The sequence below is a fragment of the Gobius niger genome, assembly GCF_951799975.1.
Source record: "Gobius niger genome assembly, chromosome: 11".
Taxonomy (NCBI): domain Eukaryota; kingdom Metazoa; phylum Chordata; class Actinopteri; order Gobiiformes; family Gobiidae; genus Gobius; species Gobius niger.
In genome coordinates, this window is record NC_136862.1 from 16,158,177 (window position 1) to 16,185,628 (window position 27,452).

General features: G+C 40.2%; 4 protein-coding genes across 7 annotated transcripts in view; 2 read left to right on the forward strand and 2 right to left on the reverse strand.

Annotated features, from left to right (window-relative positions):
• Nucleotides 1-360: 360 nt before the first annotated feature.
• On the forward strand, nt 361-1,452 carry LOC306970744 (gap junction alpha-3 protein-like; the record flags this gene model as incomplete). Its single annotated transcript, XM_079566771.1, has 1 exon — nt 361-1,452. One exon carries the CDS (start codon nt 361-363, stop codon nt 1,450-1,452), a length of 1,092 nt encoding a protein of 363 aa, XP_079422897.1.
• Nucleotides 1,453-4,737: 3,285 nt separating this feature from the next.
• On the reverse strand, nt 4,738-18,206 carry tbc1d8b (TBC1 domain family member 8B). 2 transcript variants are annotated; one of them, XM_079566264.1, is made up of 21 exons: nt 17,955-18,206; nt 16,057-16,167; nt 15,802-15,920; nt 15,447-15,672; nt 14,936-15,176; nt 14,619-14,826; nt 14,353-14,520; nt 14,113-14,274; nt 13,886-14,036; nt 13,478-13,692; nt 12,747-12,864; nt 12,362-12,647; nt 12,161-12,290; nt 11,993-12,091; nt 11,849-11,917; nt 11,526-11,766; nt 10,822-10,887; nt 8,520-8,609; nt 8,357-8,404; nt 8,187-8,284; nt 4,738-7,355 (listed from the first exon to the last, which is right to left on the reverse strand). In XM_079566264.1, exons 1-21 carry the CDS (start codon nt 18,079-18,081, stop codon nt 6,912-6,914), a joined length of 3,417 nt encoding a protein of 1,138 aa, XP_079422390.1. In that variant the 5' UTR covers nt 18,082-18,206; the 3' UTR covers nt 4,738-6,911. The 2 variants fall into 2 exon arrangements, with proteins under 2 accessions (XP_079422390.1, XP_079422391.1); XM_079566265.1 differs by lacking the exon at nt 8,520-8,609.
• A 677-nt stretch (nt 18,207-18,883) lies between these two features.
• Nucleotides 18,884-24,713, forward strand: radx (RPA1 related single stranded DNA binding protein). The gene is made up of 15 exons (XM_079566773.1): nt 18,884-19,509; nt 19,577-19,719; nt 19,799-19,991; nt 20,112-20,220; nt 20,301-20,401; nt 20,464-20,583; nt 20,653-20,748; nt 20,813-20,980; nt 21,051-21,211; nt 21,272-21,390; nt 21,476-21,517; nt 21,603-21,688; nt 21,957-22,193; nt 23,476-23,652; nt 23,738-24,713. Exons 1-15 carry the CDS (start codon nt 18,918-18,920, stop codon nt 23,872-23,874), a joined length of 2,481 nt encoding a protein of 826 aa, XP_079422899.1. The 5' UTR covers nt 18,884-18,917; the 3' UTR covers nt 23,875-24,713.
• A 278-nt stretch (nt 24,714-24,991) lies between these two features.
• Nucleotides 24,992-27,452, reverse strand: part of npas2 (neuronal PAS domain protein 2) — a 34,199-nt gene continuing 31,738 nt past the window's right edge. For all 3 annotated transcript variants that reach the window (XM_079566142.1, XM_079566143.1, XM_079566141.1), the window contains exon 22: nt 24,992-27,276. In XM_079566142.1, coding sequence (XP_079422268.1) covers nt 27,106-27,276 — 171 coding nt within the window. In that variant the 3' untranslated portion in view covers nt 24,992-27,105. The remainder of the gene's footprint in view (nt 27,277-27,452) is intronic.

Below are 27,452 nucleotides of genomic sequence, written 5' to 3' on the forward strand. Positions count from 1 at the left end.
CACACACAGCAATCTGTGTCCTGGCTGTTTTTATCAGCTAACAGTGGATAGGTCACAACCTTCAGAGCACAAATAGTGGATTCATGATTATTTAGTGATTGAGATGAGCTTGTGGAAGTGTGGCAGCACTAATGAGGCTGTCTGAGAGATACATAATAGCACTACTTTTTTAGGAAAGTCTAATGGGCAATTTTCAACAGTCTCCATATGATTTACAGTCATGTTTGATGGTATAATTATTTTGGTCAGTGGGAATTCCCTTTGATGAAAGATATTATTTATTGTGTAAATTGTGTGTGTCTTCAGCAGACGCCTGGCCTGGTTTTCACAGTAAAGTTGGGTGTGCATCGCTGAGCCAGTATGGCGGACTGGAACTCTCTGGGGAAGCTTCTGGAGAGTGCCCAGGAGCACTCCACTGTGGTGGGGAAAGTGTGGCTAACCGTGCTGTTTATCTTCCGCATCCTGGTTCTGGGGGCCGCGGCTGAGAAGGTGTGGGGAGATGAGCTGTCAGGTTTCACGTGTGACACCAAGCAACCCGGTTGCCAGAACGTCTGTTACGACAAAACTTTCCCCATCTCGCACATCCGCTTCTGGGTCCTGCAGATCATCTTCATATCCACTCCCACACTGATTTACTTGGGGCACATCCTTCATCTGGTCCGCATGGAGGAAAAGGACAAGCAAAAAGAGAAGGAGCTTGCGCTGCAAAGCGAGAAACAGCAGCAGATAATGAACACAAAAGCCAAAAAAGCAACAATAAAAGACAACCAGGGTCACGTGCGCTTGCAGGGTGCACTACTCCGGACCTACGTCTTCAATATCATTTTCAAAACTCTGTTTGAAGTGGGATTTATCATAGCTCAGTACTTTCTGTATGGCTTTGAGCTAAAACCCATGTACACCTGTGACCGCTGGCCATGCCCCAACGTTGTGAACTGCTACATCTCCCGACCGACTGAGAAGACCATCTTCATTCTCTTCATGCTGGCAGTAGCCTGCGTCTCACTGTTGCTGAACCTGGTGGAAATGTATCATCTCGGCTTCACTAAATGTCATCAAGGCCTGCGCTACAGGCGCTCAAAGGCTCGGTTGGAAGCTGCCAAGCCACTCAGTGACAGCGTGATTCCTTATGTGCACGGCTATGACTACTATAGAGGTCACAACACTGCCCCTGAACCATTTGCTCCTGGGCCCAAGTACAGCTTACCCGAGCCTGCGTCTGCATACAGCCCATATAATAGCAAAGCGGTTTACAAGCAAAACAGAGACAATCTGGCAGTGGAAAAGAGAGGGAAAAATGAAGACGACAGATACGACAGATATGAGAGGAAACCATCCCCAACTCATGTGGAGATTTTGTTAGAACAACAGATGTTGGAACAACAGAGGAGAACCAGTGTGTCCAGCAAACCCAGCAGTAATAAGAGCCGATCGGACGACCTGCAGGTCTGACCTGCTGCAGTTTCACTCACTTAACTCTGCACTCTTTAAAAAAAACTGCTTTGATGCGTTGAATATCAATATTGACCTTCCATGTTTTTGGTGACAGACCTAAGTGACTTGAGAATGTTTTGTTTACAAAATGCTGTCCAAAAATGTTATATGAACACCTGCTCCTTGCATAGGTGTTACACTTGAAAAGACAGCATTATTTATTTCATTTGAGAAACGTAAAGACTTTTATTTTCTTCCTTTATTAGGTCTTTATTGCTTTTTTTTAATTCTTGTCAGATGCTTGACAAGAGTTTTATTACTTCAAAGACCTCAGCTGTTTTACTGGAAATAACATGTATGCCTTTTATCTACCTGCTGTTTGTACATTTTCTGATTTCTTAAGATGATTGTTATTTAAATTTTGATGTTATAATGTTATTTAATTAAAGTGATAAAAACTATCGTTGTTGCTACTCTTTATCAGTCACCTCTCGGTTATAATAATGTAACACGTTGTCACCATCCAACAACTTTGACTTGATTTTGCTGGAACAATTTGAGTTATAAAATCACCTGAAGCTTTGAATGGCAGCGAGAAACTGGTGTGACGTCAGTAGTGCGAGGCCATGCTGACTCAAAGGCAAAGCTCTCTCCCATGACCTCCTGTGACAAAACATATGATTAAAGGTTTGTCAAATGATTTCTTTTCACATTGGAATTGGGTTCTGGTCTATAAATACATAATTGCATAAGCATGTTGAACTACAGACATATCTAGTCTCTGATGCTGATGGGTTTGTTGAGCTGCAAGTAAATCTTAGGGGAAGATGGCGGTCTGGAAGAATCTACTTCCCAAACATACACAGCATCATTGTGCATACACAGACACCACAAGGAACACTTTGCATGTATAAATACTACAATATGGAAGAGGATCATGGCTAAAATAGGACCAGAGAAGCACACATTTTATTTGAGCCTGACGAGAAGAGACAAGTTAAAACGATTCTTAACAAAATGTTGGCATGTGTATAGTATACAGTAGACCAGGCCAACATGTCTTGTCATGATGATGCCCAAAGAGTAGTTCAGAGGTGATGAAATGTTTTCCTTCTGACACTGGGTTGAGAGCCAGCAATGCTTTGAATGTAAAAAGAACACATTTAATTTGTTAAGTAGAGTACAGTACAAAATCGGTCTGTTTACCCACCAATGCCTCCACAGAACTGCCCCATCACATCTCACCGAACTCATGACCCCCCACGCCACCACCGGAAGAGTCCGCAGCACAGACAGTCACCACCTCCGCCCACCCAAAACCAATCTCCACACCATGGGAGAGAAGGCCTTTCAGGCTACAGCCCCGTGGCTCTGGTATGCCCTTCCAGAACATCTTAGGGCACCACAGTCAGCAGACTCTTAAAAAACATCTTTTATTTAGTCAGTGTTCTTGCTGACTTTTAAACCATAGGCTACTTTTACTCTTTTTGGTACATATTGTTTTAATTGATATGTGACTGTAGCACTTTGAGATTTGTTTGTCAAATGTAAAGTGCATTATAAAGAAAATGTAATATTATCATTATTTGTTAATAGTCAGTGGTTCCCAAAGTGGGGGTCGCAAGCACTGGGGCCCCAAGATGTTTTCAAGATTTAAAAAAGACATTATTGACAGTGTCATAATTATTAATTGAGAACAGCTTAGATCTGCATCATGAAGTAAAAACACATATTACTCACATTAAATCAGATTTATATGTTGTTTCTCTTGACATTATCTTCACATTGTTATTTCAATGGAGGTTCTGGATTGGTTGCAAGTTAAATCTATGGTTTATTATGAGGGGCTCGGCCTGAAATTCAGTCACAAGAGGATCAAATCGGATGTCCTTAATTTTAAACACATCCCAGGAGTCAGGGCTCCTCAGTGTCTCGCGGAGACACTGAGCTAGATGTAAATAACAAATTGGCCTGTGAAGTCAACAAAATTAAAATGAAATCATATATTATTATTTTTTTCTACTTAATTTACTTTAGAAGGTGTGTACCATTTAAGCCCTGCCCAATTCTGTTGAGACAAGTTTAAGTAGCTCTGCTATGGGATAGCATAGTTTACAGATAGCGCCACAGCCAATATTCCTGTAAGCAGAAGTCTGCACTGACCTGCTTTTAGGACTCAAACCTCCAGAGCTGGTGACAGGACAAGGCTGCAAACGGAACCAAAACAGGTGACGGGTTACAGGGCGTGAACTTAGGTTTACTGCATGCGCAACCAAATAGCAGAGCCAAAATAGTTCAGGTGTTTCACCCCAATGTATCTTTCCCTGCGTCCTAGACTGCGCTGTCCATAAATCACCCGGACGCAGCGCGCACACTTGGAGGGTGAGTCAAGGCACGTACATCCAGGGCCGCCACTATTCCGGCTATTTTTGAGTCCGTTGTCAGTAAATGAATTTTAGGCCAGCCTTGCTACACCCTTCATGATGCCAGTCCGTTAAGCCCCTAGAGACTAGGGCCACTAACTTCCTGACCCTGATTTAGACCTTTCTTTCCTCAATAGTTTTTCAGATTGTGATTTGTTATTTTGTGAATGAATTTGGGCCTCCAACATTTAGGCGAGACTTACAACTATTATTATTACTATTCAAAGCTAAAAGATCCTGTTGGCCTCTATTTAAATACACAGTAGGTAAAGTTTACTGCTCAAAACATTTGTTCACAATTATAATTATTTTGAGCCGTATGCTATACTTGTCTAGTCTATAAAAACATAATGTAACCATGAGATGATATACTGTATATACTACTGGGATGGGACATGGGATACTACTGTATCCCATGTCAATATCGGAATGTGGAGTTAAACTATGGAATAACTTGAAAGGAGATCTCAAGGAATGTACAGACATTCATCACTTTGAATGCTTTTCAAAAAGAAAGTTGTGAAAGAATGCAAAGCCAAAGAAGGAATTACTAATGTACTATAGTATGTTGGTTATACTATTTTGGTTCTGTGGCCCTTAATTTCAATTGACTTGGATATATTTGTTTGTTGTAGTACTATTGTACTTCAAATGATTTCTTGCTTGTTCGAAATGAAATCCATCTACAGTATGTAATAGACTTTGTGAAGTATGTAATACAGAAAGAACAAGTATTGTAGCGCTTAAACGCAACAACCTCATGTACTTTCAGCGTATGTCCTGAGTAGCCTGTCCTGTATCTACATGTGGAGACTGCCTGTTGTCATTATTCTATAGCGGTACAAAATAGTAAAGCACAGTGAACCATGTTAACCATAGATGTTTTATTCTGATACATTTACAGAAAAATAAAGATCAAGCAAACAGGAAGAAAATGGCCAACTGAGGTTTCATTCTGAAGCTACAGACTACGAAAGCTGTAGACAAGAATTGCACATAAAAGACTTGATTAATACTGCACTAATGCACCACCAGAACATTGTCCATGCCCACAGTACGCACTCTCATGCTTAATGGCATAACTGACCGCATGCCAGGAGGACTTCTGACTCTTTCCATTTCGCTTTAACAAAGTCATTTCCTTTAATCTGTCCTTTCCTAAACAGGAAACAGTAAATTATAAAAACCTTCAACTCGAAGAACTTACCAAACTATGCACTGTTTGGAAATTAAAAGGCAATTACTCATAGCAAAAAGATTACATCAAAACAATCAAAATATACATAACATGCAGCAACTAAAATAAGCATATTCTTTCGTAAGAGGTGATTATTTGCATTTCACGACAGATTTTTTAAGCATGAAACACAGTAACAGTCTTCTTGGATTATATCATGATACCCATGATACACTGTAAATGCGATACAACAGTGGATGAGGTTCCCGATGCTGAAATGCTGCAGCTTTTTATCAGTATGGCTTAAATGTGACAGCATATAGTGTTATAGTGTTTTGGTCAGAGCAGCTATGATAGATTAGTAATTTTTGTGAAGCCATCTCCTTTAATTCAGCCTGTACATCAAAAGTAAATATCTAAAAAGGCGCAAGTAATTTAAAATAATTGAAATAAAAATAAACAAATACAAATACGCAAATAATGCACTTGTCTCACACAGGATTTGTGTTTAAAAAATGTGTTTGGCCCCAAAGAGTATCATCTACAGCTGCACTGGTAAAGATGTCTTTCTGTCAGCTGCCTCAAAGATCTTCAGCCTTCTCTCAAATAAGTGCAACTATTTTATTCACTGGCGCAGATGCAATACGAAGAAAAAAAGCAGATAATTCATACAAAGCAAAGACAGAAAAACACGGTGATCCGCGAGGCATTTAGAAGCAGGCAGTTCTGTAAAAGCTAAGTGACAACACCTAGTATGCTACACATTTCCTATAATTAGAGTTAACGACAAAGTATGCTCTGCCATCTACCGGATCTATTCTAGGTCCAAAAATATCCCTTTGACCTTTTTATTTTACATAAATCATACCCTGAGATTTCAATAAACATTATTTCATTGAAGTTGTATGAACTATACCAACTTTAGCCCAGTAATTACTATGCTCTTCATCAAACAGCATAACTATAGTTAAACATTTACTGAACTGACAGTGTGCACTACAGTACTTTTACTGGAGTACATCCTAAAACAGACTAAAGCAAACAGCACTTAACCGTTTACGGCAGAGAGCTAATACAGCACAGTTGGATGGTTTAAACTCTGCTAATAACCAGACACTACACGCACATATAGATACATGTCAGCAGCAGCAGCTTCTTAATTTTAAAAAGACTTTTTTTTAATATGTCCTACTCATTTACATGTGTGGCAGTATGGCATTCTCCCCTACAGGTTATTGCAAATGTCACACCAGAAACAGTGCTTTTTGCTTTCTTTTATAGAGCTTCGGTCATTAAATTATTTCTAAATATCAATGGCGAGTTTGTCCTCCGTCTGTTTATTCCTAAGTCTGAATCAATAGCTGGTTTATAGGATGAATTTAAACATAGTCACAGGACCCGTTACCATGTACACTGTACTGTATTTCACAGCAGCAACAACCAATAAAAGAGGAGATGAACAGGATGTTCTTAGAGACTCGGCCTATGGATTAATGTTCTGTCATGTTTCCAAACACTGACAATAATGACCATTATACAAAACTATATGTAATCTTTTTTTATACATAACTTGCTTGAAGAAAAATATGTGCTGTGAAGAAATACAACCTGTGCACAGGATTGAAAATGCATTTGAGAAATTGTGCAAAGAATAAAAATAAAGCCTGCATTATTAATGATGATGGAAATCAACAGTTGATCAGTGTATAAATGTAAATGTCCTGAAGACACCACATCACCACAGCTGACCCACATTTAACTGCCACACTTACAAAGTGCATCCCAATGTTTGATATTACACATTCCCTTTAAAAGATTCAAACCACTTCAACAACAATCTGCCTCAAGATTTCAAAAAAGCAAATTTATGGCGACTGTCACTTTTGGATCTTGAGCCTCAGCTGAGCAACTTTTGCATGTCCTAGTTTTGCATTAATATCCACGGGCCTTTCGAAAAAGCGGACAACAGCCGGCTCGTTTAACAGGGAAGCTATGACCTGCTCGAACGAAAAGGACCACTCCACCTCTGACTGTTCAGAGCCCTGTGTGCCTTGGCTGGTCTGCGAGCTGCTCGTGTCCGTGCTCTCCGGGGACGTGGCGTTCTCCTCAGCAGGAGACACCTCAGCCGGAGACGCCTCTGCAGACACGGGGGCAGGTTTGGAGGAGGACTGAGGGCTGCTGGGCTCCTGCAGTTTTCTTCCAACCTCCTCCATCCGCAAAAGGAGACTGGTTACGTGGGTTACAGCACGGTACAGAGACTCCTCCTCTGGGTCACCGTGGAAAATGTTGTACAGCGTCTTGGAAAACTGGATGAACTGAGCCTTGGAAAAGATAAAAGGGAACAGTATTAAGATATACACATTCTTACCTCCATTCGCCAGCATGCATACTGTGGGTTCAGGAAGTATTCACATACTCCTGTTTAGGATATTATGAAAGGAACATGTTCAAATCTATAACTGAAAGTTGACAGTCTTATTTTTATTCTAAGGGCTTTTGGCCCATAGGTTTTATTGGGCAGCAAAGTAAAGGGCGAAAAGGGGTGATACGTGGGGAGAGATATTCACAGGACTCAAACACAAGGCTGTAACTGTCTTTAAATTCATGGACGTGTTCCTGATATCACCAAGTAATTAAAGGAATAGGCCACCATTTTTACATACTGAGATACGTTCTTGCCTTAGCCTAGACAAGTTCATTTGTACCTGTTGGAAGAGTTTGGTAGTGTCTATCTTCACCTCGTTTGGAGCTATAGAGGAGGAGAGGCTAAATGCTAACGCCGTCTGAGGACACGCGTGAAGACCAGACCAGGTACAAATGAATTCATCAACACATATCTAACGCATATGTAAGAGCATATCTCAGTATGTAAAAACCATGGCCTATTCCTTTAAGAGTCCAGGATCAATGCCAAAGGTATTTTCCCAGGACCAGGGTCAAGGGTTATTTTGATAAAATATGCCATTTGTCATGTCACATTAATTGTAATTTATGCTATCCAAACTTAAAGATGTTTTTAATTGTTATGTGGTATTATCAGTAATGATACTATATATCAGTGGAATATTTATTAATAGAAAATAAATATATACAAAAGTATCAATTTGGACAAAAAAACGTAACAGTATCTTTCTAGGAGCCTGACGAAATACCTGGTTGATCCTTGGCAGGTCCTTAATCGTCTCTTCTTTCTTGAGTATTTCATTTTGCCATTGTTTCAAATACGCCTGCAGGTCCACCTTCCCTCGACCTGTGTGTGCAAAAATTAATCTTAATACTAAAACATTAAGAATTACATCAAGAATAAACAACAAGCAAATACCTCTTTCAGGGCTCTTTCTAATAACACCATCTTCAGGAAGTTCAAAAGCTAAAATACAAAAACAACAAGTTAAAAATATTATCCAATCTGTAAACTGTAATGGTGACACATCTGCAAGGCAACACGCAATTAGAAAAGTAAAGGAAAGGGTAAAGAGGCTAACCAGTCGGTCTATTCATTTGAGGAGAGTCTTCAGAGAGAGAGAAGTGATGGATTCTTTGTTCCTGTGCGCGCAATGGGCTACCTGTGAATGCTGTTAATTAGTGAAAAGAAAGAATATAGAAAGATTTCAGAGTAAGCAACAGAGATTAGTAGCCCAGTAAGAAATGATTAGGGGTAGGGGTAGCAGTGTATGTCATATTTGAAAAAAGTGATGGCTCAAGGTGTATAAATACAGCATCTATTAGCAACATGTTCTTTTGTACAGCTGTATAGAAAAACGTGTCTGTGCAAGTAGGATCTGAATGCTGAATAAAATCATACTGTGCTTTTGTCAGTACATTCATTGTTTTACCTTTTTGTGCCATTTCGAAACCTGTTCACATAAGTACACCTGACATAAACGATGGTAATGGCATTTTACTTTGAACGCTTTTAATCAGCAGGGGATCCACTTAAGTAATTATATGCTATAATCACATCAAATTACCACATTTGCCGGGTATAACTAAAGATCGTCTCTGCTGTTGGATATCAAAGGGACAGTGAAAACTCGATTTACTTTCAGAATGAACAGAATTTGGTTGTATACAGCCATCGTTCCAAAGCTTTTTGGTCTCGTGTCTTGGTTCTGTTCCCCCCCCCCCCCCGCATCATAAAAGTGGACTGTGTTGAGGGTCCTGGCTGGTGATTGGTTCCTTGGCTCTGATGTTGTCTGATTGGTGGGGCAGTTCTACTCCTGGCCCTTTAAAGCCGCTCCAATAAAAAGGCCACATGTTGGGAAATTCTGGCCTTCGAGAACAGTGTGCCATGTTTGTTCTGTCTCTCTTTGTTGTTACCGTTTGTAGCTTTTGTGTGTGAAACACTCATTTTCATTTAATTAGGTTGTGTGTCCTGTCTGTGTTTTTCTCATTTATGGGCCTGTGTGACACACAGTAACTTGGTTTTGATTGTGTTAGTGTTGGGTATTTTTTGTTAACCTTTGCAAATATTTGTTTACTTTGTTACATTTACCCTTTTACATTCATACAAAAAGAGTGGTGCGCACTGAATGGGTGCTGCTGCCGGATGCTCTCTCATCGAATGCAATTTCTCCATCTGTGAGATCAATAAAGTATCATCTCTCATCTCTCTCATTCCTTTTATGAAATTACAACTTTTAACTTTTAAAATGTTGTATTTTGTTACAACTTTTTACACCTTGTTGAGCCGGTTACAATTACCCCCAGAGGTCCTCGTACCCCTGGTTGGGAAACACTGGTAAACAGTACTGTGATTTGACAAATGCGGTTTTAAAAATGTTAACGTCTGAGAAACCATTCAGCCAGCGCTTCCTGCTTTTCATGTTATATTTAGTTCAATGTATAATGTTTCTACATGCTTCTGTCAGTTATGTAAATGAGTCATGAAGCGGAGAGTGCGCACATTGTGCACAAGTCACTTCCCAGCAGCAATCCGACATTCGTCGTCTGAGTCTAAAGTGTGTTAGAGTGCTATCAGCTGCAGCCTGTCTGCTCTGTTTTAATACGATGATCAACGAAGTGTGGACATGCTTTTTGAAGTGAGACACAGGGGCAGGACCTGTCCTTGGTGCTGAAGCAACGTGAACTCCCCTTCAGCCATAAATCGTGTTATGTATGAGTCACGTTCTGCAGCCTCTAATATCACACGCTACAACTCAGCCAGCTGTAATTCACGCGCTTCCTCTTGGCGGATATCTTTCCCGGAGACACAAGTCCACGACACTGCTCACGGCTCTTCGCACCCATCGTTGCCATGGCGAAGTCCTTTGACACCACATACTAGCTATTCTTACTTTGCCTTCAAGCAGCTAGAGCCTAATGATGCCGAAGAGAGGCACATAGTCAAGGGCAGTTTCTTTTCCGGGGCAATGTGCTCATTTGACGGAGAACTGAGGCAATGTCTGCTGACTATTTCTGCATTGTCAGTTGCTGCACAGATGAATGTCAACAAGCTTATTATGGGGGACATTTTGTAATCTCTGCTTTTGTAAGGGCATTTCTCAGATGGCCAAGAATGTTGTTTGCAAACAGTTGCTCTATTTGGACATTGAACTCTTTAACGCCAAAAAGTACGCCATAAGAAAAGGTCAAAGTCAAAAGATAACGAAGACACAATGTTTTCCAGTTTAACAAGAAATGATTTGTGGCAATTCATGAGGTTCTTCAAAAGCACAGGACTAAAATGCACACACCAAACTAAAAGCAGAGGCAAAGTAAAATTGACACACAGTATATGAGCAATGAGCATGTTATATAATATAATGTATATTCTAGTGTTCTTACCTGGTGGGAGATGCAGCTTGAACAGAAACTTCAGCTTGTTTGTGAAGGAACCACAGTACAATGTATCTGCAAGTGAAATACTCAATGTTGAAAAAACTGCAGTATTTGAACATCAATTGCACAACGCAACAACACAGCAATGATTTAATCTGGCCCACGACTTATAGAGCATAAATTCTGAAATGTGTTGAAGTCTTCCTGAAATCTCTAGCCAATTCCTGTGCGGAGTTATGAATTTTTAGAAAAATAACCAGAATGCTCACTCCAGCCACTAAGAATTCCACACGAGTCCAGAAGAGGGTACTGACATATCCGGATATAAACAACACATTATAGCCAGTGGTAAATAGTCCATCAGCTCCAGGGCAGCTGTGGCTACTATAGTAGCTTACCACCACCGACAATGTAGCACTGTGAGAAACTCGAAACACAGGCTTGTAAAGTGCAATACAAGTGTAAACCGTTATTATTTATTAGGCCACAGTCCTGTCGGGGTTTGCACCAAATCAGCACTATTTTAAAATCTCAGCTCAATATTATGATCAATTAGTATTACTAGTATTTTAAAGTTCACGGTATATGTGGCCCGCGACCCGCTACTGGAGCTGAATTTTAGCCCACGATCCAAAATGAGTTTGACACCACTGATCTATTGCATTCAGTGATATATTTACTGACATAATAATGATAATGATATGTCATACCAAGGGCACAGCAGAACTCCTTAAAGTTGACGAGACCATCCTGGTTCTCGTCAATGAGGCGGAAGACCCAGAGGGACAGAGTGCTTTTCACGGGGCAAAAGGCCCATGGCTCCAGCAGGGAGAGGAGCGAGCTGAACTGCTGGAAGCCCAGCTGATACTGCTCCAGATAGGCCAGGCTCGGGTCGTGATGCAACAGCACTGGACTGTTCATGGTCCAGTAACAGCTCAGAAAATGCTGCCTCTGAAACAAAGTCAAACGCAAATGTCTAATTTTCATAAAGAATGGATACAATGACATTTAAAAAAAATATAACTAGTCTTACTTTGAATAAAAAATAAAGCTCATCAAGCTGAGGGGCAGTAAATCTGACCTCCTGGGACACCACTCGAATCTAAAGAGAGGAAATGAACTAATTAAATGAAGAAACTGTACAATACGGTTATCATTGCTTTTGTGAATAACTTACAACATTCTGCTTCGTAGTATCCTCTAATGTCTGTATGACATAAAGTTTATTTCTTTTTCGAGAGCTCTCAACTTCCTCAGAGCGTATATGTCCATATTTCTAGGAAAAAAGCATCATTTTATTAACAGATCAATGCCAGTAAAATGTGTGGTCAGCAAGAGACTGTACCTCATAGGCCTCTCGGATCAATTCACTAATATCCACACCGAAATGAGATGCTTTGTCATTGTTACCCACTGATGCCTGCTGCACTGTTGGGGGCAGTGGACTGTCTTTGTTTGTCACACTATCAAAGAATCTATTCAAGAAATAACATAAAGACAATAAATATATTCACAATTAAGATTCAGCACACTTTAACACGCATACCTATTGAGAATTGTGACCGCTTCTGCGTCGTCATGGCAACTGATGAGGGCGTCCATGTTGTAATCCAGCACGGCCAGTCCGAGCTGCAGAATGGCTTTAATACCGTCGTAGAAGAAGCAGTCGACCACATTGACTGCACTCTCTATGGGCAGGACGCTGATGAAGAGCGTGAGGAACCAGGACAAGGACACAGACGAGAAGAAGCTCAGGTCCGTCATGTGCTCCACCAGCTGAGGCAAGTTCTCCCGAATCAGGTCTTCGAACACCGCCTGGTCGACTAAAGCACCTGGGGAAATGTCAAGTCCATTTTAACAACACATTGATTTTCTTTGTAGCCCTGGGTTTAAGGTTTAAGTTTTATAAAGTCATCCAGCAATACACTGACCTATAATTCTGCGGTTGAAGTAATCCGGGAGCATCCTTTCACAAACAGCCACTAAAAGCCAGAAAGCTTCTTCTTCTTTTGCATAAAGAAGCAGAACTGAAGTGAGAATGTTCATGGCCTGAGTCAAAGGACACACAGGATTGAAAAGTGAGTCAACTTTGTGAATTCAAAATGATTTTTTCTTTATTAAGTGAATTTTTGGATGCACAAAGACACATTCAGTGTTGCCTGTAATTCATTTTTTCTTTAAGTAACTGAGTAAAGTAATGGGATTATAATTGCAAAATTGGTAATTAGATTATAACTACTTGATCAAGTAACTATTGATTACTTATTGTGATCCTTTAAAATATCTTATTAAATGTCGAACCGAAACCGAAAACTACAAAGTAAATGGAAATTAATTTGAGTTTATATCATCTAAAGTAAAGACGATCTGCACAGCCTGGCTTGATCCTATTTTTCTTTTTTTTTTAAACTAATGTAACTAGTAATTAGATTAATTTTTAAATAAAGTAATCAAAGAAGTAACTAGATTACTTTTAGTAGTTGATTACTTTTATGGCGTGAACCCAACAGTGTTCCCCACATACTGTGATGATAAGCTATGCATCCGCCAAAAGCCTCTAGGCCACTCCCGATCCTATATTCACGCAAACACACCACATTTATAGACAAAGGTGAGTGAACCGTCTTGCCCGAAGACACAACGGCAACACCTGCCCTGTTACCTGGCAGTAGCCTATTTTGGGGTTCCTGTAGGCATAAGCGGTGAGGACTCTGCGCAGAGCCGAGATCCCAGTGTCGCTCTGGAAGGCAGGATGCTCAGGCAGAGAGCGGTGAAGGTCTCTTTCAATCTCATCTGTGGCCAACGTGCTCGTGCCCAGAGACTGCTCCACCAGCTCAGTGTAATAGCCCGGGTGAGTGGCCATGTCGTTCACAGCTCCTACGGGGGAAATCCAAAATAGATGCTACATTGTGCACACACTAAAATGTTTCACTTAATTATTTATGCTGGGTGAGCACCCGGAGAATAGCCAAGAAGGTCTTAGCTAATAAATCCCTTAACGCTGCCAACCACTCATGTCGAATTATAATAATAACTGATGGACAGAGCTAATAACAAATTGATAAAATACCTGAGAAAAGCATCCACAGCTCACCCCTCAGGGCTTCAGGGACCCCACGCACGATCAAATCCCGAGTCTTTTTGGTTAAAAACATGCTTGTACCTCGCCCATATTCAGAGAAGTGTATGTTCCAAGACTGCTCCTTCATCTTCTCTTTTAGCTGTACAAAACATAAAAACATAAAAGTCAAAATACTATGTTGCAATAATTCGAACATGGTGTCCTTAGTTAGCTACCATTTTGGGGTCAAGGTTTTCCATGTCTTGTGGGTGGAAAACTGTCATGAGTGCCTCTGTGCTTACGGCCTTGGAGCTGCCTTTCTGCCCCACCATCAGGGTTACGTCCTCTGGGTTATCCTCAAAGTGATTGATGAGTGACTGACATTCACCCCGGATGGCCTAAAATCAAGAATGTTCATGTTAGCTGCATAAAAATCACATACAGAGGTTGGGGTGTGGCGTGTCATTAAGTGTTACCTCTGATGAAGCAGAATGCAAAGGACTGGCACTAATCCCACATCTGCTGCGTATGGAGTTGGCCAGTCGCTGGTAATCGCGCACCTCAGAGAAACGCAGCGCCCTCTTTCCACGCACACACACAATCAAAGCTCTGCTGCTGAAATCTGGCTTCTCTACATTCACCACCTGGAAAAAGGGGTATAATCATATTACCCGGCCAAACAAGGTATAACAGAAAAATATTAAATTAAATCTATAAATGGATTAATGTGTGTGGTATTTACCTCACGCATCGGAATGATGACATGACACTGGCTGCCATCCTGACTGGCAAAACACAGGTAGTTCTCAGAAAGGCAGATCTTGCCCAGTGTGTTAAAATGGCAGAAGGGCACCCAGAGAAAGCTTTCATGGACCTCTAATAAGTTCTCTTCTTTTGGAAGTCTAAAAAATGTCCGGAACTGTTCGCTTTTTGCATGAGCTTCTAGGCCTCTGAAAGAAACAACATCTTTTTATTTGCTTGAATTGTAAATACATCAAACACATTAAGGTGCTTCAAACATTATGAAAAACATAAGTGACTTGTGTAGGCAAACTGTACCTTTTTGTGATTTGCAGGGGGTCTCGTAGCATTGGCTCCTTTTGGAAAGCCTCTTTGTCAAAAAGCCGCTTAATAGAGTAGTCGGCCAGTTGCTCCATAATAACAAATGTCTCATTAAGATGCAGCAGCATTGAGAAGTAGTGATCCTCGCCGTGAGCATGAACATGGATGCTTTCAGTCAGAATGACATTTGAGGTTTTCTCCAGCCTCCAGAGCTCATCCCAAGAGATGACCAGCTTCACTACATGAAGATGAAGAAGAAGAGAAGAATGGTGAATTAAACGAACAAACAGTTATGCTTCAACTTAGTAATTATAGAAGCTTGATTTTGCCACAAAGTATTCTTTGGTCAATAATTGCTTTGGAAAATCATTATCAGTGTGAAAAACATGTCAATTTTGCACTGAGTAGTACCATTATAACGAGACATTTATCTCTTCGGTTTGTTCAAACCATTTTAAGTCATTAAGACAAATGTCAACTGGAGTAAATTTGTGGCGTAATGACTTACCCTCTGATCCCAGCAGGTACGAATAGAAGCAGAGAAAGTTGGTGCTGAGGTAGAGCCAGCCTTGGCAGGGCACCTTGCCTTTCCAGTAGCTGCAGGAGTAATAAGTCACCAGCTTCTCCTCTGAGGGCAGCTCAAACCACTTCTCAAACCTCAGGAGAGCCTCTCTGAACTTCTCCGGATCATCCTCAAGAACCAGAGAAGACTTCCCTTCTTCAGCAATCAGACCCTTGATAATAATACATGATAATAATATTCAGTGGTATAGATGGAAAAGGATATTTTAAAGCTGAATTGAGAGCTTAATTGAGGAAATATCATATACAGCTCTAAGTACACAGTAAAGAAAAAGACTTACTCTGATCTTGCCTTGTACAAAGCTGGTGATATCTTCGCTAGAATCAAAAACAGAGAGTGTCCTCATGATGTTCTGCTGGAGCCAATCCCAGTGCTGGAATATCTCATCCTTTGTTACCCCTGGCAAGATGACATAAAATATAAAATACAGAAAAAAGTAATAATTTTGTAATTCTATAATATATACTCATGAATATCTCTATATTTACATGCATGAGCAGATCTTATCACATTTAAGTTAATCATAAAAACTTACCGCATGCAATGGACCAGTAGATCTGAGAATCCGGCGTGTGGTGCAAAATACGAAATGGGGCAACTTTGGATGTTGAATCCAACACAGTATCCAAAGTCCCCACAAGGAGCCCTGTAAGTCAAAGACAGTTCATTAATATGCTTCATCAGTCAGGGTGTCCTGCTAAGTTAAGACCCTTTGAAGTTCAGTGGAATTCATTCACAGCAGTATGAGCCTTAAAAATAAAGCAGATTGAAAAAGACGAACAGTAAAAAACAACAGATTGAATAACTCCAACAATATAATCCTAATATACATAAGCGGATGTAATATTTAAAACAAAAATGATTTCTTATTCCTAGGACAAGTTTAAAGTCAGTTGAGTTGATGTTTTGCTGGTATAGATATGTGGTCTATTGGCAATAAATGTGAGCCTGAATACTTGTCTGTGAGTGTCTGTCTCTCAGAGTAACTGCGGCAATTAACGGGTGATTGTCCAGGTGGAAGCCAGCTCATGCCAATAGTGGCTCAGATGGGATCTAATAAACTGCTAAGATTAATGAATGGATCATTAGAGTGGAAATAAGTTGAAGAACAGCTGGTGGTCAAGGCGACGGTCTTTCAACATAAGCTCAATATTTGAAAAAAAAAGAAAGAAAGATGAGTATGGGGCATTTTGACAACAGAAATACATACACAATACAGAGTAAACAATAACAGACTGGTGCCAATCGGACCTCTAAATCAAACCACTGAAATGAACAAAACTGGCTACCTTTCCAACTTCTCTCCGACATGTCCTCCATGAATAATTAACAGGGTTGCAGTGAACCCACTCTTTCTGCATCAGCAAAACGCTGCCCTGCCTGCTGTACATAGATATGCACCTGCTCCCAGAAAAGATCAAATACCTCTAACATTACTGTCGTCTTCTTGATTGCAGTAACATCATAAAAGATAAAGGGGAAAATAGAGCACAGTTCAGACTAAAAGCTCTTATGTTGAAGTGGGATTCAAGTGCAACATGCGACAGCGTTTAGGCTCCACTATTATTAAAGTGGCCGGCTCACCCATTAGTCTCTATGTCGTCCGCTTCTACACTATTCATTATCATAAATGATGCATTAATTACTTCAGACGCTGACTTGTGGGGTCAGAGAGAGTTGGAGCTAAAAAGATTAATGCCATTAGTCACTCTGCTGTGTCGGTGACAATGACAGCTTTGGTGACCACTTGTAAACTCACTGTCACTAGTGGGATTTCATATCAATCACAGAAGCATGTCTAATGCACTTTAGCTTTTTGTCAGCCATTTACCAAAAACTGAGACAGTCAGTATACGGTCGCTGTGTTGAAGTATTATTGCATATGTGCATTGTCTGGACAAATGTAATTCCCATACACACAAACAGCATCAAGTCTGAAATTATATCTCACATCAGTTTGAACTCACTTTAGGTGAGACTGGCTTGGTCTCAGTGGAAATGTTTGTTGTAAGAAAACACACTAATAAAAAAAAAAAATGAATTCAACACTATTGGTAAATATTGATCCACTGTAAAAATGTGAATGGGGGGGATGCTAAATTGTCAACTCAGAGTTTTTACCACGCATTGAACACCACCACATAAGCCAATAAACCGTCACGTATGCTTAAAGAGACACTCGCTTTGCACAGTTTGCTTTGCGTCTTTATAGAATACTAAAACTGCCTTCTACTTGTGACAATTGACTCAAACCTGTTGCAGCTGGATCAAATATATAGGAGGCACAATGTGGTCTGTGGGCTGATGATGCACACGCCCATGGTAAGGAAAATGTACAGGCACTTTAGATACTGAAAGTCATCACATCTATAGTGGACATATTTGCACAACAACACACATTAATAACATTGCATATTAGTTAGCTAGCCTCACCTGTCAACCCACCGCCACCTTCTCCATACCCCCGTCTCCTTTGCAAAATGAAATACTCATTATCCTTCTCGGTGACCCATAATTTAAAGGCGTTTTTGAGCAGTATCTCATCGGGTTTGAGCCACATGTTTCACAGGTCACTGAGTTATGAATCCACCTGACATGGCATACTTAGCTTTGAAATTAGCCCAACATCTAACCTACGGACATTTGTTTGTGTCCGAATCCCTCCCTTCACACGTCGACAAGAAATTCTGCCAAAGTTGCAAGGCATGATGGGATTGTAGTCTTTTCTTAGCAAGAAGGCGGAGCATATGGTCCTGAAGCGTGCGAGTGCGCATGAGCGGTGCGGATCTGCTCATCTGATGCATGATGGGAAATGAAGTCCTTTGCTTGTTCTGTATCTACATGACGTTACCATAGTGACTTAGGACTTTTTGAGCCTGGACGCTGAGCTACATGAGAAAAACAACACAAATGAGCTCAGGATAGATCACCCTGATGACTCTTGTTTTACATCAATTCTTACTTTGCGTTAAATATTGAATTACATTTGAACTACAATGTCGCCGCGTAGATGACGTAGTCGCATCCCGCGTTCTTCTTCTTCTCCAGCGCCGAATTTAAAAACATCGAGCTCTTTTGGTTCATCGCTCATCGGCGGCGGAAATAAATCCAGACAACGCCTGTCGGAGGTGTCCCGTTTATAGCCGTTTATCGGGAGTTTGAACTCTGGAAAGATTTATTTCTCTACATTTATAGGTCAGTGGCTGTCAGGGGTGTTCCGCATTTCAACGTGACGTAATAAAACAGAACCACTGTTTTGTTTACCTTTGGCTAGTTTGTAAACTTGTTACAAACAGCTCGCTATCTTGTCTTCAGTCATCATATGTCTTTCTAGTTGGTGTCATTAAGCTCATCTACCATAACCATTCAAATGTAGCTAAATTACTTTAAATAATAATGGAAACCAGCTCATCGCGCCCTTCAACAGCTAGTAGTATTTATCCTATCTCTTTTCTACAAAACATTTTGGAGCGACTGTCTTCGACTCTGTCCCTCAAACTCCGGGCAGAAGACACGTCTCCTGTTGCTGTAGTAGCTCTTCAGCGGTACTTGTCTGGGGACGAGCATCATCCACCAGATGACGACAGCTACAGCTACGATTTGACAATCACAGACGGAGTGTGGAGAGCGAAATGCTTCCTCCACGCGAGTTTAAACCCATTGGTGCATAAAAACATCCTTAAGACGGGCATAGACATCAGCGTCACACAGTTGTCTTTTATCTACAATGAAAGAAGACTTGGGCATGGTTACATCTGCATTGAGGACTTCACCTACAGGACAGGTGACTCTACTGTGTGGTCATTTGACAACGATATCAGTGCACTTCCTATGCTAGTGAAACATGGCATGGAGAGGAGTGTGTCTTTGCAAAGTGATTTGCCACTTCAGGTGCAACGAAAGCACCACCTTCCCCTTTGGAACAATGATGATCCAGTGGGTGAGATGTGGGCCTCAGAGCCCCTCTCAGTGAACTCTGTGCTTGATGGTAAGTCTCCAATCAATTTAGGCTAAACACAATCATAAATGATTACCACAATTGTTACTCTCAACAGTGTCCAAGATAGCTTTTCTGTGTAATCTGGAAGCCCAGTTTAGAACTCGACAGACGCCGTTTCCTCTTCTCGTAAAAATAATACATAAATCCAGACTAAGGTATTATGGAAAATCTGGGCTGAAGATTGATTTCCCTTATCAGGTATGACTTTGATTTTCAGGGTGTAACTTTTATCCAAACTTTCCTTTTACTCTGACTTCTATGTTCTGTGACATTACAGGCCTATTTTGAGGTGGCTGACCAGAGTGGCACTATGTCCCTTGTGCTGTGGAATGACCTTTGTCCAGAGTTCTACCGAAGACTCCATGTGGGCACAGTGCTGTACCTTCAAAATTACACACTTAAAGAGAGCTATTTGAACAGGTCGCGGCCCCACATGGACCATTACAAAATGAAGGCTTTTAACTCTGTGGGTATGTAACCGAGAAGAAGTGTCTTTTCATGTCTAAAAGGCTGTTGTTTTACAGTATAGCTTATTGTCTTCATCCAAAAAAACATGTAATGAGAAGCTTTCTTTTTTTTTACTGCCTCAGAAATCTGCCTGAACCCACGTAACCCAGTCGCTGTTATAACTATAATTTCCCCAAAAAGTGTTCTGCCGCAGTGGGGTTTACCTGAAGTGTCATATCAGTTCACCACAAGGTTACACTGACATTTGCTTTATGTCTGGTTGGATTTGGACCATTTTGTAATATTTGATAATACTTTAATTCTTGTCGCAGATCAGAGCTCAATCAACTCTCAAAAGATTCTGCATGTGACATCATTGGTTTGGTAACATTTGTCGGGCGCGTGGAAAGAGTGAGGAGTAAAGCCGTCAAAGGTACAACATTTGTAAAAAAAAAAAAAAAACTATGATTTTTTTTTAATTTATAATGATTTTAGGTCCTGGAAAATATTGGACGTATCGGTGGATTCATGCAGTTGATGGGACCTCTGATCATCCTTTCATCATTGAAGTTTTTTCATCTTCTCAGCCAGAAATATTTAATCACGTTTGCCCAAGTGAGACCCTAGTGGATGATTTAGAGTAATGTGTCAAAGCGAAAACTATATGTTCAACACCTTTTGCAGTGACTTACCTCGTGTGCACCCAAATGAGACTTTGCCAAGCTGATGGAGGGTTGCCATACCTCACCAGCAGCTGTGAGACGCAGATGTCCATTACAGGTTTGAGAAAATGCTTGTGTATACTGGTTGTGTGTTTTCTTCTCTGTCATGCTGTATCTTTCAGGTCACCACAAAGGGCAGCCATATGTGAGCGACCCCAAAGTAAAAAGCTTCATTCAGTGGACCAAGACTCTGAAGGACAACGTCATCCTTCAGAAAGCAGCATTTGGAGGACACTATAACTATCCTCGAGCTCCTAAAATATTCAGCCAGTCAGTGGAAGATGCATCAGGTGAAACTTCAAAAAGACATTTAAGTGAGAGTACTTTAAACTACTATGTGATTAACCGATATATCCACAGTGCAAGTGCCACTGGTTGCTGCAGCTGATTTAAAGAAGGAGTTTGAGTCGCTACAGTACAGAGAGCATAAAAGACTCGCAATCCAAGGACAAATCATGGCAGTGCTATTTATAAAACATCCAACATTGAACGAGAAACCACACCAAACAGAAGAGCCACAGGTAGTATTTGTTTTCTGCTATATCACCAGTACCCTTTTCACTAATTTCAATTAATTTTAGCAGGATCTTGTTGTATTGACACAAGAGTGCAACAATACCAGCACTGATCCTAATGGAGAAGAGTCTATGGATGCCACTCTGGTTCAAACCAACAAAAGGAAAAGACAGTATCAACTAAGGTATGACGCCAACTATGAAGGTTTTCTTCATTTCAGAAGCAAATACCGTCTTGACAACATTTTCCTAATAAATCATGTTTTTCAGAGGACGAGAAAAGTCGCCAGAAAAGGTCACACCAACAAAAAGGTAAAAAAAAAAGTTTTGTAACTTCATGTGCATGCGATTACTTGGTATTTTTAAAAGTGTAATAGTTTTGTTGTTTTGTTAAAAGCATCAGACGTGAAACTGCAGTGGTTCAGCAAGGAGAGAACAAGACTGACAATACATCAGAAGGAGTTCAGGATATTCAAAGTCAAGGTACACATAAACAATTGTGGTTTACTGCAGTATTTCACAACCCGGGTAAAGTGACCTGTGGTTTTAGTGTAATTTTCAAAGGAAAGTTGCACCGATTTCACACACTGCTTCACACAGTATGGTCGATTCAATTAAACCCAAATCATAAGTGTAAATTATAACTGAACCCCTATTTTGCGATATTTGCAATATTGTGCTTCACCTTTGTTATTTTTTAGGATCTATTGTGAAGCCACAATCTACAGTAAATACATTTTTCCCCTCACAGAACCTGGTGTTGCGTCCTGGGAGAGCAGTAGTTGGTTGACCCAAAAGCCAGATGTATCAGAACATATACATTGTGGCGTCTTGTATGAAGACAGCATCGCCCGCAGATTCACATTTGAGGAGAAGAATGGCCTTTTACAATGGAGCAACCTTCACCCAGCCCGGTGGCCCTCAGAGCACACCTCAGACCCCCTCCCACCTGTGGCTTGTCCTGGATACTACAGAATTACCATCTTAGGTAGGACTGACTCACACAACACACTGCCGCCACATGCACAGCAGAGTATTTACCGTGTCAAAATGCCCTTTCTTTCTTTGAATGTGTCTCTTTCAATGGGCAAAAATCGTTCTAGCAGGTGAATCATGAAATCCTGGTAACCTACTTTCTGTGTTTGAGTCACCGTTGACTCATATGTGGGTGGAGCCATGTTTTCTTTGGACACCAGTCTGCACAGTCCAGGAAAAAAATGTTATTTTTAAATTATAATAGATACTACTTTATGTAAACAATACAAAAGCAAAAATCTCACCATAGAATCTCAAATTGTTCTTCATCTTACATCTGTATGTGTCTGTCTGTGTGTGTGTTCTGATATCACATCCATGAGCAGAGAGGTGTAGTGCTCAGTTACATTTCCTCAAGCACACGAATGAGTACCTTTTTGAAGCAACTGTACTTCTTGGAGTAGTTTTATCGCACAGTACTTTTTGCTTAAAACCAAATGTTAAGCGTAAGCAGATACTCTACTCTACAGATACTCTTTCCTCAGTGAGTAAATCTGTCAGTGACAAATTATAAATGTTGACAAATTTATCAAAGTTTAGGTGAATCAAACTTTAATTTCATTGTACCTGATTTGAGAATTTGTTTGATCAAATTTCCAAAATGAATTCTTTGTAAAAATCAGGATTTTCTTGGAGTAGAACCCCACTAAAACATGTATAATAATCATCAAAACCGGTGCTACGGAAGTAAAATTTAATATACTATTTTGCAGTCATGTTGCACCTGATTTAACATTTGAAACACAGTATCACAGTATTAGTGCCTAAAATCTGATTTGGAAATGAGAGAGTGCTGCTGCTCCAATTTTGCACATGCTATTATGTTTTGCACATGAGCAAACGCTTGGTAAATGACGCCATTAGACTCTTAGGCTCGTTAACTTGGCACTTGCAGTATGAAGTGCTTTTTCACATTTACTTGAGAAATTATTTCGGGCTCTACTTTTTACTTCCACTTAGTTGAGTAAAAATCTGTAATGTTACTCTCACTTTGCTACTTTCAGCTACTCCACCCCGCTCATGAACAAACCTAGTTCCAGCTTTTCAATGTCCGTAGCTCATTTTCAGCAATGCCCAGTCGACTGGCAGCTGTTGAAACAACTTGCATAGATAATGTCTGTTCAGATGTGCATTATTTACTGATGGGTTGTTAATTGCCACATGCACATCCCAATTAACTATTAATCATTTTTTGCTATACATTAATCTGACCTGCATTTGTCAATATTTCATAGGGATAAATAGGCAGTTAGCTCTCGATGCTGCCTTTGTTCCTGTGGCGCACCCCGATGAGCCTGGCGCAGTGGGGCTGTTTATGGAGCCTCACGGGAACACCATGCTGTCCTGCCTCTCCTCGGGCTTCCTGAGCCCACTCAGCAAAGACACAAGTCAATCGATGCTTCCACAGCCAGGTACCAACCACACGCACTCACAGGGGAAATGAATCTGCCTGTTAAGGGACTGGAAACAAAACTAAAGCTGATTACATGTTTTCAGAGGAGCTCCTGGAAACGGCCTCTGAGCTTGAGGGCTTACATGTGGTGTGCGTCCTGGACCTCTGCCACCTCGGGGGAGACAAAGTAGAAGTCCTTGTCAACAAAGTGTACAGAGTAACCGAGGTTTCGCTTGAATAGATGTTTAAAATGGAAGAGGTTGTTCAAAATATCAATCATGTTTGTAGTTTTATTTGCTGTAGATGGTCATTTGACTCGCACTGACGGTAGCTTGTGTAGTTTATTGATTTTTTCCCGCCCTCGTTCCAACTGTAAAGATTTTTTTTGTCTGATCACATCCATGGACAAATGCCGTTTTCTATTCAGATCCTTTATTCTTCACCTGCTTCCATTGATGTATCTGTTACAAAGTTAGGTTTTGCTCTTTATACGGGAATGATCCTCCTTGACCTATAGTGACCCTCTCTAATTTTCCAGATTCGGGACCAGAACAAAGAGGTTTCATCTTATACAGCCTTTCTCTGTAAATGTAACAGTCATTTATTTTGCAAAGCTTTTTATATTTAATGTATATAGTGCAGTTAACTCAAAAGAACCATTCATGTTTAAAATATTTATTTCACGTTTGATTTATAAATAGAACTGTAAAACATGTCCATCTGTTTAAACTCAAATGGGTCATTGTAATTTAAAATATTAAATGTTTTTAAAGCTTATGTTGATGGTAAATAAATACACACAAACAAAACAAGCAATTCATGAGACTGCAAAACCAAAGCTTTCACCTTCGCAAATAAGACACTTCATTATGTTACAAAATTACTTTAATTTCAAAATCATATAACATATATATCTATTAGACATATAAAATAAACAACTGTATAGTCTCGACTTTTTACATTCTATTTTACAATACGTTTGTTTCTGCACTGAAACGGCAGATAACTGAGCCCTGGCAAAGTGAGGCTCCACTCTTAAACATTGGAGGAATCCACATTTTCATCGCTGTTTGTTCATGAGATTTTGTACTGAACAATTTGAACTCAGAACCCAAAAGTACCGTTCAAGTAGAAAGTATATACTGTACATCATAACAGCTGGCTCCACTGTGAGAAACAATGTTTGCTGAACCCAAAAGAGGACGAACTATAATTGCAACGTGTGACCAAAGGGAAACTAAATTCATGAAGGTATCAATCTACACATATAAATTTGAATATTTTTTTTAAATGTTCTTAAACAACGAGCATGATGTGTTATTGATGTGAGCTCCATCTGGTCAGTGTCAGGCAAAATTCCACACAGATGATTGGAGAAGGTGAAGGAAACACATCAGTGACTTATTGTTTGAAATGGGTAAAAAAAAAAATGAATCAAATCATGTGGGAGCCGCCGTTTTGGACAGCGGGGGCCCGGCCTGTCTCTGGCATGAGGGGGGGGCTTCAAGGCAAAAAGGTTGGGAACCACTGATCTATGGCACCACTAGGTTTCTAGCAAAACCGAATATAAAGTGAATAATAAGTATTAAAGTATGAAATAATTAAACTGACCTCTGTAAATTGCACTTTTTTAGAAAAATGGGAACTCATATTTCCCTTCCTGCCAAATTGAAATAGTTGGCATTGTGTATCTGGACCCTCACTCATTGAACTGGATAACCTCAAAAGTTAAAGCAGAAATTTGACAGATGTCTCTCCTCATTTCTCAATGAATCGCTATTTACCTTTAAGCCTTTTTTCATTATCAATGACGACAGTTGGACCGTTTGTATATAATACCATCATTCTTAAATCCGGAGAAACACTAAGAAAGAGGCAACATTTCTTGTTCCAGGACTCCTGCACTGTTCAATAACAGCTGATACTGCGGGAATGAGGAATGTAAGAATATTTTCATTAGGAAAATGCTTCCATATAAATTACAACAGCATGGCTTACTATACATCAATATACACTGTACATGATCCACAACACACTTTACAGTAAATTACAGGAAAAACATTCTTCTCTAATTGAAATTGCACATATTAACGTGTAAAACGGCACTGGACATACACACTCGTAGTGGTCTGAACATCAGCAGCGGTTTCCAAGGACTGACCGGTCAGCTTTAACGCTAGAACACTTGCAAACGGGCGTTACGATTGTCAAAAATGAAAATCTGTAATTGTTATGATTGTTGTTGAGCTACTGAGGAAATAGCAGAGTGCGCAGTCGTTTGTCAATAAATATGTATTTACTCCTGTATTCACAAGGAATGAATGAGTGCAGACACATGGACGTCCTTCACAAACCCAACAGTCTCTATCAAAAGAAAAATACAACATGTGTTACAGTACTGAGACCAAGTTACGACTTTTAGCACATTGTTTCAGGGTAAATAGTATTGTTTGTGGTATTGATCCTGTTTCTGAATCGATAATTAAATTACAATTATCAATTAAAAAATAATACTGCTAATAGATGTAAATGAGTATACACATCTGTAACAGTTTTCACAATTACAAACATCATCAAGCTTGGATGTGTTGACCTTTCAGCATGTAAATGAATACATGTCTTGTGAGTAAAAGATCCAATTCCAACAGAATGACAGATGTATGAAGCGTCAGTGTCTCAGACGGACTGGACGCATGAAGGCAGTGAAAAGCAGATCATTATTCAAAACAAATCAACTACATATTGTTTGATTTGGGTGTGAAAATAATAAATTATGGCCTACGAAAATATAACTTTGTATTCCAAATAGACCTGAGCTCATTTTTTAAAGCCGTAATCAGACTAAACCATCAAGCATTGACCATGGACAAACCATAGTTAAAGGCACAGTTTGACCCTCCAAAGGACTTGTACTGCAAATCTCTCAACTGAGCTGTTTTTAATGATAGGAACGTACTAGTTCAATATAAACTAAAGGAAAGAAGTATCACTCTCTCTTCACCAAAATGTATTTGTTCTTCTATAAAACTATTATTTAAGATATGATTGTACTTACAGGGGTTTGTTTTCAGACTATGATTGAGAGCTATAAGTGGTATTAGCAGGAACGATGATTATACTTATACTTTAGGTAGAGAATGGTACCAAAGTGCAGAAACATTGACAGTCGGATGAAACATTTCCACATGAACACACATGGTAGTAACATCCTCACAGCTGTGACCAGTAGACGCACCACTGCCCCCCAGCTGGAGCCCCGGGCTGAAGCTACTGCGGCCGCTGCTCAAGCCCTGGCCCTTCAGGTGAGCTCCATCTTCTGCTGTAGATGAGCCGTCGATCTGACTGCATTGTTTCGCCTCAACCTCAAAGTTGTGATGACGAGGCATACTCCATATTTAAGCCCTTCTACAGCATTTACTTTTATTTCTGTGGCTTCCAAAAGTAGCCGTCCTAACCAGAGCCAGTCTCAGTGCTATCGAGTCAGCATGTTGCGGAAGTCACTGCCGCTCTGGTTTTGGGAATGTGGGTACTGCCGATGCTGCTGCGTTTGTTGCTGTTGCTGCTGAATGTATCCCACACTGCTTTGCTGTGGGACATTCGTGGTGTGCAAGAATGCTGGGGTGGATCCAAGTCCTTGAGTCATCTGGAAAAACAAAAGCAAAGATGGCATTTTTAACTCCAAAATTTCAAAGTAGTTTTCTCCTTTTCAGCTGCTTTCAATTTATTTTATTTACTTATTTTATTTGACATAAATAATTAGCATCTAAGTAATCTGCATTAACATCACATTCACAGCCAATTGTGAAAACTCCCCAATCC